Source organism: Strigops habroptila, chromosome 5 (assembly GCF_004027225.2).
Source record: "Strigops habroptila isolate Jane chromosome 5, bStrHab1.2.pri, whole genome shotgun sequence".
In the NCBI taxonomy this organism is placed as follows: domain Eukaryota; kingdom Metazoa; phylum Chordata; class Aves; order Psittaciformes; family Psittacidae; genus Strigops; species Strigops habroptila.
In genome coordinates, this window is record NC_044281.2 from 38,092,161 (window position 1) to 38,107,726 (window position 15,566).

The 15,566-nt window shown below is 49.8% G+C and overlaps 1 protein-coding gene across 1 annotated transcript in view; it reads right to left on the minus strand.

The window, feature by feature from the left end:
* Positions 1–15,219, minus strand: part of LOC115608758 (A disintegrin and metalloproteinase with thrombospondin motifs 14-like) — a 15,362-nt gene extending 143 nt beyond the window's left edge. The window contains exons 1-5 of the mRNA XM_030488079.1: positions 15,189–15,219; positions 14,289–14,573; positions 13,469–13,890; positions 6,471–6,627; positions 5,077–5,273 (exon numbers count right to left, since the gene is read on the minus strand). Of these exons, the coding sequence (XP_030343939.1) occupies positions 5,077–5,273; positions 6,471–6,627; positions 13,469–13,890; positions 14,289–14,573; positions 15,189–15,219 (1,092 nt within the window). The remainder of the gene's footprint in view (positions 1–5,076; positions 5,274–6,470; positions 6,628–13,468; positions 13,891–14,288; positions 14,574–15,188) is intronic.
* Positions 15,220–15,566: the final 347 nt, after the last annotated feature.

Below are 15,566 nucleotides of genomic sequence, written 5' to 3' on the forward strand. Positions count from 1 at the left end.
GGAGAACCAGCTAGAACAGCTACAGACAGTGCAGGACCACGAGCAGCTTAGAAACAGCTCATTAAGGGACTAAGACACAAGAAGCTGTATTATTTTAAGATGGGATTTACTCCCCTAAATCTTCCTTTTAAAGCAGTGCTAAACCCCACTCTCCTCCAGCTAGCAGGGAGTAGATACCGCTCCAGCCTCTGAACCAAAGGGTTAACCCTAAACACAAGCCCCTGTTTTGTCTAGGTGAGGGCAGCAATTTAGGCTAGGATCTGTACCTAACAGATACCAGCTTGGCAGCAACCTTTACAGTTAATTCAGAAAGCAGATGTGGAACCAGACTGCCCAAGGCTACAGACTTCCCTTAATACCTAGATATAAATAATTGATCAAGAAAGAAAAAAAATCCAAAGGGCTTGGCGCTTGCTGCTGTGGTGGCTGTGACCCCAAAGTCCCCAAGTTTCTGGGGGGGGAGCATCAGCAGGGCCAGCAGTGCCACTACGCCTGTGCAAGAAGAAGTGGGGATGGAGCTAGAGGGGGCAAGCATCACCTGCCTGCTCCCCATCGGCCCGCCTTGGAGCTGGTTCAAGCCAGCAGAGGGTATGGAAATTGGCCCAGAGAGCGGTTTGCAGCCTTGGCACCACTCTCCCTGCCCTCTGCGGATGCCATTAAGTGAGTCAATGTCTTCAGAGAAAATCCCCCCAGAAAATACCTGCTCAGCAAAGGGCTCCAGTAAAGGGACCTGCTTTCCTGAAGACAGATGGGATAAAGATCTTATCCCTCTCGCCCACATGGTTAGATGCCCAGCCTGTTTAATACTGTAACCTGATAAGAAATGCTCTCCTATTTCATTTAAAAGAGGATTTATTTTTTTTTTCACCTAAACCAGCACAGCCCTTCAAGCTAGATATGCATTAAGGGCAAAACAGCAAGGACAACCAGCCCATGGGACGGACACACACACACATGCACCCCCCATAGGCAACTCCAAAGCCCCAGCCTGAAATGCCAAGGGGACAATGATAATGCTTTACAAAGAATGAAATGAACACGAAAACCCTTTTCATCCTCTCTGAAATGCTCGGTAAATTCGCCAAGTGCATGGACCCTCCCCCAGACCCCCACTGGCTCAGGGAGTGAGCAAGGCTGCCTACCTAAATCCCTGCAAGCCTCTGGCCAGCCCTCAGTCTGCAGCCCCAGACGCAAGATCTCAACAGCAAACCGCACTGGAAATGTCTAGACCTCACTGTTCTTCAGGGAAAGAAAACAAAGAGAGAGACACGAGAAGAATTTGCCAAACCAGCAGAATAGCTGACATTTCAAAACCCCAGATCGCTCACTCAGAACAGCCAAGTCATCCTTAAGCTCCTTTCTTTTATTCCCTCACTCAATTTTCATGCTGGTGGATTCACTCCAAGCCTGATTTCTGGTACTAAGGGGCTAGGAACAGAGGCAAAAGTCCCCTGACCACATTATCAGGCTTGCTACACACGCTTGCATCCCCTGTAGGGATGCACACCCCATGAACACCTCTGTAAGGGCTGACCCACATCATCTACATTTTCAATGCAAAGGAATGGAGGAAAGGGGAGGTTTGCCCTGCAGAGCAAGACTCTAGATTTTATCACAGCTCTCTACACAACAGGCTATGTTGTCCCAAAAACATAGCAACAAACACATAAGCCTATATAGGTGGTGGGAAATAGCGTGTGTAAGAGATATCAGAGGTATTTTTTGTTACTATTAGTTAGCAAGATGGCTCATGACCCACCAAAAAAAACCCATACACCAGAAGGACTGTAATTTGCCCATTATTTTAGACTGGCCGCCCTCCTGAAACAGCACCAAATCAGTGTCTCGAGCAATCCATGCTGTGGCTTGGCTTTTTAGATAATCCCAGGTTAAAACTAAAGCCAGAGGTTTGATTTTTTTTTTCCCTAACCCTCTGCTCCACAGTCTCAGTAGCACTCTGTCGCTCAGCCCTTGGGAACAATAATTCCGCCAATGTGCCAGAGGGGACAGGCAAGTTCCAGCATGGAGAGGGCTCTGACTCACAGGGTTTCCCTAGAAACCTGAAACAATGGGAAAACAACAAGTACCTTTGCATCCTTAACCAAATCATGAGCAGTATCCTACACAAACCCCAACAAACCAGTTGACACCAGGGCAAGGCTTAAAATAGTCGACAGCTTGGTTGGTCTCCTCTGAGTGGGACCAGCCCCAGCCTAGAGGGGGGTGAGCAGTGGGAAATCCAGAGGAGAAAACCAAGGATTCCAACTGAATGACAAGAGGCTGAAAAACAAAGTGGGACATAAAACATTTCCTCTCCTCTTCCCCTTACAGGGTGCTGGATCCCCTCCTGGTTCCCACCCCTTCTCCCACTCTTCAGCACTCACACACAGCAGTCACGGTGGCTGGAGGACCCTGGTTTTGCTTCGACAGCATCGCAATCCCTGCCACGGGCAGCAAGGTAGACAGGGGAACAGCTTCCCCCAGCTGCCACATCACCAAATGTTCATCTCAAAAGCCCAGTGTCAGGGAGGATGCCAGGTTTTGCTAGGGTGGATACAGTGATGCTCGGCTCAGAGTTGTGAGATCTGCTCAGATGCACCTTCTCCAGCGTGCACAGCAAGCAATGGCAAAGGATGTGTTTCCCACTCACAACCTGACCCAAAATCCTCTGGCAGTCTCTGAGCCAAGAAGGGAATGGCAGGCTGGGAATGCAGGCTGGGAGCTAGCGAGGAAGGTAGCCTGCAGGGAAACTCTTAGGTGCACAAAAGGAGCAGTCATCCTCATGTCAGCTTCCCAGGATGGACACAGCGCTGTTTAATGAAAAGCCTGGTATCCACATTTCTGGCAACAAAATAAGGGGCTGAGTTATTAAAAAAAATTCTCTGTGATGAATTATTTATCACTGAGCTTCAGCTGACACCAAGTTCTTAATAAAAGGATTTGTGTCTCAGGGAGAGCCCTGGGACCCTACCTACAGCAGCGCCATTTTAAGTTGAGCCTGCGCAGCACCAGGAAGGGGTACAGGTCCCACAACCCACTTGGCACCCAATTGGCACCCCAGCAAAGGACAGTAACATTTATTATCAACTTCCAAGCTCGCTGCCCCCTTTCCTTGGGATATATCTTGATAAAACTCCTGGAAGCTTTCCCAGCTGGCTCCCATGCAGCACCTCCCTGGTGTACTCCAGCCCAGCTCACTTAGTCCTTTCCTCGTTAGAGGGCTGGCCAAGCCTCTCCTCCTTCCCCTTGCCTCCAACTAATGGGATCAGTGTTCAGCTGTGTGGTCCCAGCACACTCCTCCCTGCCAACCCCAGCACCCTCTTCTTTCTCTCCCTCTGCCATCCAGGCCAGAAAGCAGGGTTTTTTTCTGCTGAATCAGGTATTTTAAGGCAATCCGAGCCGGTAAGGAAACGAGGAGGCGCCAAGAGGAGGCGGATGGAGGTCACAGCAAAGCTGGAAAGAAAACACACTAAACACAGAAAGAAAAAAGGGGAAAGGGGTGGGGGAAGAACATATAGAAGGAAATAATACTTGGGGGAAGTATTTGTTGCATGCATTATCCTGGTTTTCCCCCCTTTTATTGATGCTGCTTTTCCCCCGCTTTATTTAATTCATTAAAGTCTGCAGTGCTGCCTTTACTTGAATAGCAGCGGTCCTCCCTTCTCCCAGCACAGCATCCCGCACATTCACTCCCTGAAAAGTCCTGCCCGCGGGGTATAAACCATGAAATGCGCCTGAAAACCAACCTTTTGATTAGAGCTGACAATCCCCAGGCGCTCAAACTGTCTGTCCCCCCAGATCGGAAAGGGAAAATGACATCATCTCCGACTCCCGTAATGTGGGAAGAGCCTGGGGTCAGAATAGGCAACCCTGTGGCTTCCCCCTTGCAGAAGGATTTAATAAGCAAACGGGAGAAACTTTCAGAGAGTTAATTGAAGTGATGCTGAGAGCATCCGACCACAGGCATCGGGATAACGCACTGGAGAATAAAATGTTGCAATGAAGGCATTAGCTTTTTAAAACCAACATCTTTTCTACTAGGGATCGTCCACGTTACACTTGGCCTCTAATCTTGCAAATCCTTACCCCTTATGTTGATAATCTCTCCTTCGTTACTGGCAATATAGCTCTGAGCTTGTCTACTATGGCAGAAATAATGTCCAAAGAAAACCCAAACAAGCAACCAAAAAGCAAAAGCATCTTTATAGCTTGGTTATTTCTCAGCTGGTTGTGCCTTTCAAACACTTTCCATAACCATGCAAAAGAGTACTTAAATAAAAATAAATAAATAGAGGCGAGCATAAAGCATGGAAAACAAAACAAAAATGGGAAAGCACACAAGAGAGATTTTTGAACACTGACCCTATTTGCAGACGTTCAGGTGCCAGCAGAGCAAACCTCCCACAAGATGACTGGCTGAATAAATATTGATCCTTCCACATCTCTCAGGACTTGGGGAATATGCACATTTTTATCTTAAAAAGGAAAGAAAAGCTGTGCAGGGAATCAGCACAGGCTTCCCTGTGCCACTGGGTGAGGAGAGGTGCAGAAGCAGGCTTGCTGTAAAGCTGATATAAACTCCTTTTCAAACACGTCTGACTAATCCTCAAGGTGCCCAGGTCTTCCAAGAAAAAACTGAAAATCTATAAAAATCTTTCCCCAGTCAACAAATATTATTCAAAATAAACATCATAATTACAAAAAAAAAAAAATCAACAACCATTCTCTTTCCTAGCATTTGTTGAGATTTCAGTGATGAGGAGGAGATGGTCTTAGCCAGGAGATACAGAAGATGCTCTTGGACTTAGGTGACAGAGAGTGACAGCAACCACCACACCAGACCCTGCCACTGGCCAGGGGAAAGTGGTGGAGAGGAACGTACAAGGGCTCTGCTTTCCACCACTCCAGCTGCCACTATTAAATGCCAGAGATGGCTGTGTGAATGCACAGCCAGCCCTTCCTGCAGCACTTTCTCCCCCAGCCCTCTTTTTTTCCAGGATAACAGATTTTCAGCATGAGAAAAGCAGTAAACCAAGGGAGGGGTGGGAGCCACGGCCCCCCACAGCCAAGCCTTACTATGTTCATGAGGGTGAGGACGTAGTTCTGGACATGCTCCTTCCCATGGAAGCGTACAACCGAGTCGTCCACTGCCAGCAAGACCTCGATGTTGTAGTCGTCCTTCCTGGCATGGCGCCTCTTGCGCTCCACGTCCCCCAGCTGCTCCGTCATGAGCTCCAGAGAGTTGGGGAGATCACCCACCCGCACACCGGGCGCTGAGCAAGGCATGGGAGGCAGAAAAAGAAACAGCCATTGAGGTGACCTGACACCACGGCGACACTCCAAAAAAATATAAATTCAGCGGGAAAAATAAATAGGATATTTAATTCCAACCAGGTCACTGATCCATATTGCTCTGTAGGGGGAAATGGCTCTGAAATGGGACCACCAGCACTAAAAGACACATCTATGAGATGATGGTCCTACACTGTCCGTTGGATGGTGGTGGGACACCCGGGGAGGTGGTGGACAGCTGGGGAGGACGCCTGAGAAGCTGAGGGCTGCTCCTTGAGAGCAGACAGCTGCAGCCAGAGCATCCTCCATCCTTCATCACATCCTTCACCCCATAACCTAGTAGTGCCTTTGAAACTCTCAATTCCATTAGTGATGCTACAAAAGCAACAAGCACATCCTGCAAAACTTTTATACTTTTTTAAAAATCGGGGGGTGCTCACTATGGTGCCACTAGAGGTGAGTAAATACTGGGAAGATTAATGCCTCTGCATAAATATAAATAGGTTTATAGAGTGCTTTTGCACACCGTTGACCCCACACTTGTAAACACTTCTGGGTGCGCTTGGCTTTGCGTGGGTAAGAGGGGAAGTCAGCAGGCGATTTATGTGCACAGAGTGCAGCACAGAGCTAAGTGATGCTATTGGAAAAAAAAAGGGACATTTTCTCCTTCAAGGCAAAGAAGAAGGGAAAAGGAAAATGGACAAGGCACTAGAAAAGTGACATGAATTGTGAACACCGGGAAAAGGAAGGGCTTTTACTAAGACTGCAGCACCTACATCTCCAAGCCACAGCCGCAGCAAAGTCGGACCAAGCCCACCTCCTCCTGACCCTTTCGCTCACAAGTCCCAGCTCTGCTTCCCATCCCAAGGCTGATGTGAGCATCCATGGGCCTGGTCACACACACCTGGGAAATTCTACCTCTTTGATGAAGAGGAAGAATAACTCATATATGTAATTCATCCAATTTTAACCAAATCTGAAGAATTTCAAAGTTCCCAGCAAAAGCCCAGCATTTTCTTTCCTCTCTTCTCACTGATGACCCAACTGGCAGGTAAAGCCATCCTAAAGCCATAGGGCAAGATGTACAAGCCAGAGGGCAAGCGGAGAGGAAAGTCTTCTCCCCACACGAAATAGCTATTATAAATTGCTGGTAAAGATTGAGCTCCAGCAGCCCCTACCTTCAGGGTGGAGGTCCTCATGGGGCTCAGCGCCATCCTGCCGGATGGCTGACCGGCGGTACACCACGTGGGCTCTCCCATGCTCCTCTGTCTCCTGCTGCCCCCTCTCCAGGGGCTCGATGAAGAACTCGTTGCTGTCTGTCCGAATCAGGCCAGCCTGGACTCCACAAAGAAATAAAGAAAGGGGGAAAAAAAGATGTGTTTTTATATACACATACGTGTACATGCACACTCAGTATACTCATTAAAGATTGATGCAGAACATGCATGAATCCAAAGGGAAAAAGCATCCCAAATAAACTGAGTGTCTTGTTGCTATTCCATGACACTGGGATGGATCCATTACCATGTTCACGTATGACGACTCTTTATTTCCCCTGTAGATGAAAAAAAGGGGGGAGAACGGGGAACAAAGAATGACTCCAACCAACAAAAAACTGGACACAGTTCCAGTTATGTCTTTATATGGCTAGGAAACTCCATTCCTTCCCATCAGTGATGAGCTTTTCTGCCTAACCCTGCACATGAGGGGGTACAGGCTGCACAGACTCCCACACCACCTCACCTCCCTACACCATGCCCATGCCCGTGGTGCCGGGAAGGAAATCTGCCATTTCACCAACAAGTCTGCAGTCACAGCAAGAAGGTAGGAAAAAGAAACCATCATCTCTGCCCCATGGAGTGCTTGGGAATTAACACAGGGAAATCCCTTCAGAAGAGAAGCTGGAAAGCATTATGACTACACCTCCCCAACAAGGGGAAGATGAATGAAAGGGCAAACATCACTGGTAATGTTCTCCTGGCTACCAATCTGCTCCTAATTAACACCAAGCTCCCACCAAATCTCCCTTACATCAGCCTGAGCACTCATACCCCGCAGCGCCAGCCAGCTCGGACCTCAGGGAAGCAAAATGATCACTGGGATTTGGCTTCCATCCCACGGGCAGCCCCTCCCAGCCCGGCATTTTTCACAGTTCCCTCCATTGCGCACGCACGCTCTCCTTCCTCTGGCACTGCCCGCTGCTGCCTGCTGTTGAATAGCTGGAAAGCACAGACAGAACATACGGATCTGATCTTACACAGCAAAGCCTTCAACAGCATGTACCTACTGAAGTCCTCAGCAGGGCTGGGGTATTAGAACTGTTCTCATCAAATAAAATAGAAAATTTATATATATACTGCACAGAGCAGTATGAAGACATAAGCTAGGCTCTGTAAACAACCAGGCAAAGCTGGGGCTCTTCCAAGCCTGCCAGGGTCATTGGATCCCCTTCTCATTCACGTACCAATGCATTCATGGTGGCATCAGCCAATCTGGCTCTGTTAGACTTCATCAAATTTCCTGCTCCACTTGGGTTTTATTAGATGCTTAAGTCCTCTGGAAAGCAGGTCTTTGGCTGGTTTTGTTTTACCTCCTTCCTGAGGAATCTAAGTACAGGCAGTTGTGCTAGGATCAACTTGCCTGACACACGTATCTCAGGTCCTTCCCACTGGAGACGTTCAGGTCACCAGGGCAGGACCTCTCCAGCCACCCCCAGCCAAGGAGACGAAAATCACTGCCAAGTTCAACCAGAAGTCTGGAGCACCAGGCAAGGTGGTGGTGATTAAGGCAGAGATCAAGCCAAGGTCAACTCGAAGGTCAGGTGATGGCTGGGCAAGTCCATGGTGATGGGGCAGGTTTAAGGTGTTGATCTTTATTATATGATAAGAGCAGGTGGGTATCCACTGCTTAACACAAAAATGAGTAGCTATGAAGGGCAGAGTGCTGGGCGTCTCAAAGAGGCATCACAAACACACTTGGATTTTATACACATGAATGACGCTGATAATTTCCCACTAACTAACATGCTTCCAGCTTGCACATCACCACAAATTTGGGGTGGAGCAGCACTCCTACTACCCAAAAGCACCCGGCACGCTACCCTGGCCAGCATCTTTTTTCAGCCTGCCAGCTCAATAAGCAACCCCTGTCCCAGGAGAAGGTCTTCTGGGACACCACTACCCCCTCGCAGCCCTGCCATGAAAACGTTTCAGGACAAGGCACCCAAAGCCGATTTATGGGTTTACGGCAAAAGCCAGGACTTGCTGAGTCAGGTGGCCAGAGGAAAGCTGTGCTGCCGCTGCTGGGGCAAGGCTGGATTAAAATATGAAAGAACCTGGTCCCGAGCCACAGCCCACTTGGGTTTGCTCTGCTCCATAGCTCATGACTAATTATATATGGCTCAAGAAACAAAGCAGCCAAGACTTTCTCACCCATGCTTTCCCCAATGGCAGGATCCACACACTGCTGATTCCAGCAGCGACTGACGGCGCAAAGTGGATACCACAAGGACTTGTGTGCACACCTGAATCAGACTAGCCTCATAAATGAAACAGAAACCACAGCAGTCACCTTGGCATTTACAAAAATAAATTAAAAAAAGAAACCAAAACCAAGATTGCAAAGAGGCATGCACAAAACCTGCTCAGCCTTAAAAAGGAGCAGCTCAGGTTGTATTTCAGCATTTGAGAAGGTTCTAACTACAGGGAGGCAGCAAGAGAGGCCGACACACCCAAAAAGCCACAGTAAGCTTTCCCTGGGCTCTTGCCAAGAGGTCAATCACATCCTCAATGATCAATTGCCAGTGCTTCCTGCCCCCGATTTTATTTGGTTTAATAACACCAAATCAAACGAAATCTGGCAAGGTGGAACTATCATTACTAATATTTCTAACACAAGATGCTGTCTGCAGCTCTTGGTGAAGGTAATTCCCAATCTAGAAAATGGCCTTTTATATATTTTTTTTCTTTTAAGGAAAACACCAAACTCATTTCTGCCAGCTCACAGAAGGTGAAGTCTTTTCCCCAGATCTTCTGTGTCTCCGCAGGCTATGGAGAGATGAACTGGCCCCACTGGCCTGGCACCAGCCCTCGCTAAGGGGAACCCCCCATCACCCCGGGTAAAAGGCTCCTCCACCACCACTGGGTAAAAAGCTCCAACTCCCACAGGAATTCAGGAAATTCTGACACTTCAACACAGCTGAAATGTGGAAAAATTAATAAAACCACTCCACTCAGCCAAAGAGGCAGCAGCGCCGAGGAGGGGGAAGCCAGCTGCGTGCATACTATGTATTTTTCCTACACGATTCACACTTAATTTGGACAAAAAGTCCCAGAAAGCCAGGCTGTGTGAATGCAGGCACCATCCTAGCCACTGCTCCCCTTTCATCCAGAGACTGCCCAGCAAGAGAGTCGGGGAGGGATCAGTAGAAGGATGCATCTGCCCTGCACTGAGCTGGACCACACCTCGCAGCAGCACAGCATGTGCTCCATCACTATTTTGGTACCTCTCTGTCTGCAGCACAGGCTTTGCAACTCATTTAACACAACTCTCTGCACTCCTTGACTGCTTTTCCCTGCTCTTTGTGCCAAGGCAAGAGATTTTTGGGATGTCTACAGACAGGGAGCTGCTCCATCTGGGCTTTGCCAGGTCTCTCAAGCCAGGATTCAAATACAGCTCCTGGTGGGGTGAGGGCAGGGAGACATGCTCACTGCTAACTAAGTTTTCAGCCCAAACAGGGGCTGCTTTTTATCTCACTGCCAAAAATTAGGATTTTCACATAGGAGAAAAGCCCTCATGTCCAAGTAAAAAAAAAAAATGAGCTGAGGACAGTGGGATCTGTGTAACCAAAGGGACATCTCACCTTCCGGGCATTTAAACCAGCACCTTCTTTCTTCACAAAATTAACCCTATAGCTCAGGAGCTGCAAGGAAATCCTGGAAGACAAAGCCATACTTTTTCCACTAAGGCATCATTATGGGGACTGTTTCTCCCTTTGTTTCCTATTAATTGCTGTTCTGAGGGCCTTTGTGCTCTGCTTATCTGTTGCCACCCCTCCAAAGCAAGCCAGGCTGACAGGTATGGAAAACGCTGGCTCTACAGTTTGCAGGACATTGGTGTTTGGTGCAAGTAGCCTGGAGAGCAGCAGGGAAAAGCCAGCCACAAAAAGCAAACGTGGTGCCTACAGACAGTAATTCTTCATGCATCTCTGCCAGCAGAGCATGAAGGAAGCAAAGTTGACCACATACTACTAAAGCTGGAAAGATGGGGTACCTTCACTGCAGTGAGATGAGTCTGCTGGGGAAGATTTCTGCCTAATACTACTTACCAGTTAGGAATTTGGTGGCTTAGATCAGCTTTGAAATTACATTATGGATGACAGCATCTTCCCACTCTGGTATGAGACACCCTTGCAAAAAAAAGGCTGGACTTCCACGCGTGGACGCCTGCAGCAAGTAACAGCTGGGGAAGGTGCCATGGGTTTGGCATCTCTGAAAAAAAAATCAGCTCACTTACATGGCTAAATATGGATTTAGGAAAGATTTAATGCGTACTCTCTTTTTCAAGAACTGTTTCTTTTTTCCCCTCATTATTTATAATCTCAGTCTCCGTTTATACACAGCGTAATCTCTTTGTGTACACAGCCTTCATCCACAGCATCCCAGAGCACTTCCTCTGACCAGAAAAGAGCAGCCAAGTGCGGTCCTGCGCCTCCCACACACGCTATACTGGGATGCAAAAGCTGCAATCCCCTTTTGAAGCTTGTGGATAACTTCCAGCAAAGTCCACTGCAATTCCAGGGTACGTGCACATCAAAGAGCAACAAAGCTACCTACCGCCAACCCTCCCCACCTTAAGTTAGTCGCTATCTAGCATGATGCTAACAACAGTCCTGACCATGTACATCTCTCCCAGATGTTCTGCTGCTTCTCTGCTGGGTCATGCTGGAGGTACAGCATGGTCATAAATACTATCCTCCCATCCCATCCACACCTACCACCCGTGTTTTGGTTGTGTTTCTTGCTTCATTTGCTAAATCAAGCTGTTTTCACTGCTTTTTCGGGGTCCTCTTGGTCTCACAACTCCCAGCAAATACGAGATGCCGACTAACTTAAGCCAGAGGACCATAAAGCCATCTACACCAGCCAGAAAACCCATGAAAGAGAGAAACCAACTGCTATGTTGGATGTATTACAAAATCCTCTTTACTAGAGGAGGAGCAGAACCCCTGCTCGGGTTCTGTCCTTCTGACCTCTTTCCCCAGCCTGCAATCACCACATGTGCTTTGCCGGATGATGGGAAATTGCTGCTTGAGGCCAGGGCATTTATTTGTTGGCCACAGAGCAATAGATGCACTGCAGGAAGAAAAAAAATTACTTTTTTTTCCTCTTTCCTGATGATGCTGGAGCTCTACATGAAGAAATAAAACATCTGCAAGACAACACATCAGCAACCATGATACTAACACTGTGTCCCAGGATAGCTTTGGAAATGGGGGTGCACCAAAACCGCCCTGCAGAAGCCCTCAGCATTTGCAAACCACCAAAGCCCTGTCACCAGCACAACACGGCTCAGCTAATCCCACCGTGCAGAGCAGCAGCAAAGCTCCCACAGAGCTGGCTGCATCGGGGTTAATGAAGGTAAAGAAGAAGCAAGCGCCTTGAGCTGCTGATCCTAGGGGAAGAGCCACTTGTTCTTTACCTGAGCTTAAAAGAGTGGGCTTGGGGGTACCATGGATGGCAAGACACGAATGGCTGCATAAATCTTTGGGGAAGAGAAACCCCCTAACACCATCCTCACTGCTTCCGAGCCATGTCAGGACATGGACTCAGCTGCCAACCACTTCCAGCATCACTTTGCTCACGATGACAACAGAAATGATATCTGCAATGCAACCTGCACATTTAAAACCAGTTCTTCATTCCAGACGCAGTACTACTAGTTGCTTGCTGGAGCTATAGGAAATACCTTTCAAGCTTTCAAGCCTGCCCAGATTCACCAGCCCCAGCACCATTCATGTCATGGAGAAATTTCTGCAAATTCACAGCCTCAGACAATTCTAAAAAAGCTGCTTCAAAAGGTGTGGATTACATGCTAAAATTGTTGGGGAAAAAAAAAAACCAACACTAAATGTAAGTGAAATACGTATTTCTAGCTGCGCTGCTCTGTCATTTCTGCTTGTATAGTAACACCAGGCACTGCATAAAAAGAAAGGAATGCCAAATTGTTTGTGCTAGCAGCCAAAATTGGCTTAAGGAACTCCCAGAATAAAGCAACCAAAAAAGAAGCATATTAAAAAAAAATGGCAAAGCAAAATAAGAAGTTTATTCCAACCAGGAGTAATGTAAGTGGTACCAGGAGAAAACAGCAAACCCTGGCGCCTAAAAGAAGAACTAAATTGGCACAAAGGAAATTTGAAGGGCAACGGGCCAAAGGTATAAAAAATAAGAAGCGATTTTTCAAGCATATCAAAAGTAGGAAACCCACAGGCAGACCAAACGCCAGGGCTAAGAAGGTAACAGAGCCATTTAAAGTAATTAAAGCGCTGTGGCAGCAAGTGACCGATGCTGAACTCTGCGCCAAAAGGCTCTAAGCATGTGAACAATTAGAAAAAAAGAATGGGAAAAAAAAAGAGATTCTCCCAAAACAAGATGCTTTGCATCTTTTTAGCAAGACTGCCTGCTAACAGTGATTTCAGGAGAAGATCAAGCTCACTCAGCCTCATTTAAGAAGAGGGAAACACAACGAAAAAGTTTCTGAAGCAGTCCCAAAGTAAAACATGGGTGAGTGACAATGAAGCAGTATCACCCGCAGCGTGGGTACCCATCCCAGAGGCAGACCCCGTGGGCATAACAGCACCTGACACGGCCCACCTCTGCGCAGGAGGCAGCTCTGGCATGGGACAGGCAATTTTTCAACACCTTCAAACAAATACAGCTGCACATACAGGAGAACGATGGAACACTCGCACATGTAGTACCCTGCCCTGCTTACACCACAATCCACGTGGGGAAAAGGAACCCGCAGCATCCAGACAGTAAAGGATAACGCATGGTGCAGACACTTAATGCATCACCAAAAAATCAGGTTTCAGGACACCATGATCCACCTTTTAAGAGAAAACCACACCAAAACATGGCAGCGTGCACGAACCGCCCCGCTGGCCTCTTGAGCTTACCAGTCCATCGCAGTTGCTGATGGCCACAGCGGCCCCAGGCATGCCGGAGATGTCACCGGTAAAAAGGCACCGCTGCTGGAGGGGTTCCCGGAAAAGCACCTCAAAATCCTCCTGCCATTCAGCCACGGCGCCCTGCAGCACCAGCCGCCGGTTGGGCCTCAGCCGGAGGTGCAGCTCCTTCCCAAAAACCGTGACGTTGAAGTACAGCAAGCGGCCACCGGCCCCGCGGCGCTGGGGGAGCTCATCCAGGGGACTGCGGGGGACACGGCGGCGGGACGGGCGTGGGGCTGGGGCACAGGCGGCTTCGCCGATCCCCGCCGCCGCATCGCCGGACACCACGTGCGAGAGGAAGCGGCCCCGGCAATCCGCGCTGAATGGGACGATCACACCATACTCGCTGAGTTTACCGGACAGGAGGAGCTCTGCGGAGGCAAAACGGAGGGAAAGGGCTCAGCCACGGGCATGGAGCATCCCGCTCACGCGTCGGGATTTCGGTGGCCAACCAACTCGGGGAGCTTTTGGCAAGCCCCACCAGAGCTCGATAAGCCCAACCACCGCTTTTCCCTCCGAACGCAGCTCCGCTGTGTAGTTTTAGCCAGGCGCGTCAAACGTAGCAGAATAAACTCGGGCTGACGTGCCCCTCGCACGCCAGGCACGCCAACTATTTCTCGCTCAGCCTCCATCTCCCCAATTTCTCATTGACACCAAACCCCCCGCCGGCGGCAGCTCTCTCCTTTCCCCCCATCCTCCGGGGTGCGAACCACCTGTCAAAACACCCCGCACCCCCGGGCACCCCGCTCCCCCCGGGAAGGGGCCGTACCTGGGGCGCTGCCGGCGGCCAGGCAGCCGTGCAGGGGGACGAGGCAGGACAGCACCAGCCGCAGATAATCCATTTGGGGCCGGCGGCGCGGCGCGGCGGGCTGCGGGGCCGGCGGGCTGCGGGGCGGGCGGCGCCCGGCGCCCGCCTCCCCCGCCGCCGCCGCCGCCGCCGGGGTCGCTGGCGCTCCCGCTCCCGCCGCCGCTGCCGCCTCAGGGGGGGCCGGGCGGCGCCGCGCTGCGCGCCCGCGGCCCCCGTGCGCGGCGTGGGGCGGGCCGGGGGCAGGGTCTGCGAGAAGGGGTGGGAGTTAGGGGGACAGCATTTTTCTGAGGTTTTTGGGTTTTTTTTAATTTACTTTTTCTTATGTGAGGAAAAAAAAAAGTTCTCGGGTTGCGTTTGGATGCTTCTTTTCTTGGAGATTAAGGGGGGAAAAAAGCCTTTTCGGGCAACCGGCTCCGGCCCGCCAGCCCTCCCTCCTTGCCAGCCTCCCTCCGTCCCTCCCCGCCCCGCGGCCCCCGCTCCAGCCCTGCCCGAACAAAGGCGAGGCGCGCCGGGAGCCGCGGGGGGAGCTGAAGCCCCCCCCTCCACCCGCCCTGCTCGTTTCCCTCCCCGGAGCCTGGTTGGGGTTCTCCTCAAACCCACCCCGAAGCGGGATCCCGCGCAGAGGGGCTCCACAGGGAGAGCCGAATCGTCTCGCAGCACTTAAACTGCTGCTGCCTCATGAGGTCTAGGTAAACATCCTGTTTAGAAACATCTAGGGTGATTTTTTTATTACTCCTCCCTTCTGTTTTTAGGAAGAGATACGATGGCAAAAGGCGCTTGTGCGAGACCAGCGCCTGGTTTCTGGTTGCTGTGTTGCCGGCTCTCCAAGGGTGACCACCTCTTGGGTTTTCCAAAGGGTACCACTAAAGCTCTGCAGCTGGGACTGCTGCATGTCATCAGGCTCCTCACTACCGCCCTTACAAGGGGCAAATAAATTAAGTAGTCCCCTAAAAAATAGACAGAATTTCGACATATCCAGCACCACGGTAAAGGTGCTTCCCTCATCACTTATTTTTATTGCAGAAGACACCCACTACATGAATGCTTAAAGCACAGGGCAGAGGATGGGCAGCCACCGGAGCCCTTTAGAGCAGGGCCTCTCAGCATCTCTTGCCCAAACCTTCACTCCACCAACACAGAGGATCCGTTCTGGTACCCTTTGCAATTTTGGGGTCTAGCTATGGTTTTTTTTTTTCTTCTGAATCTAATTCTGGACAAGATTTAAGGCCAGATCCAGGG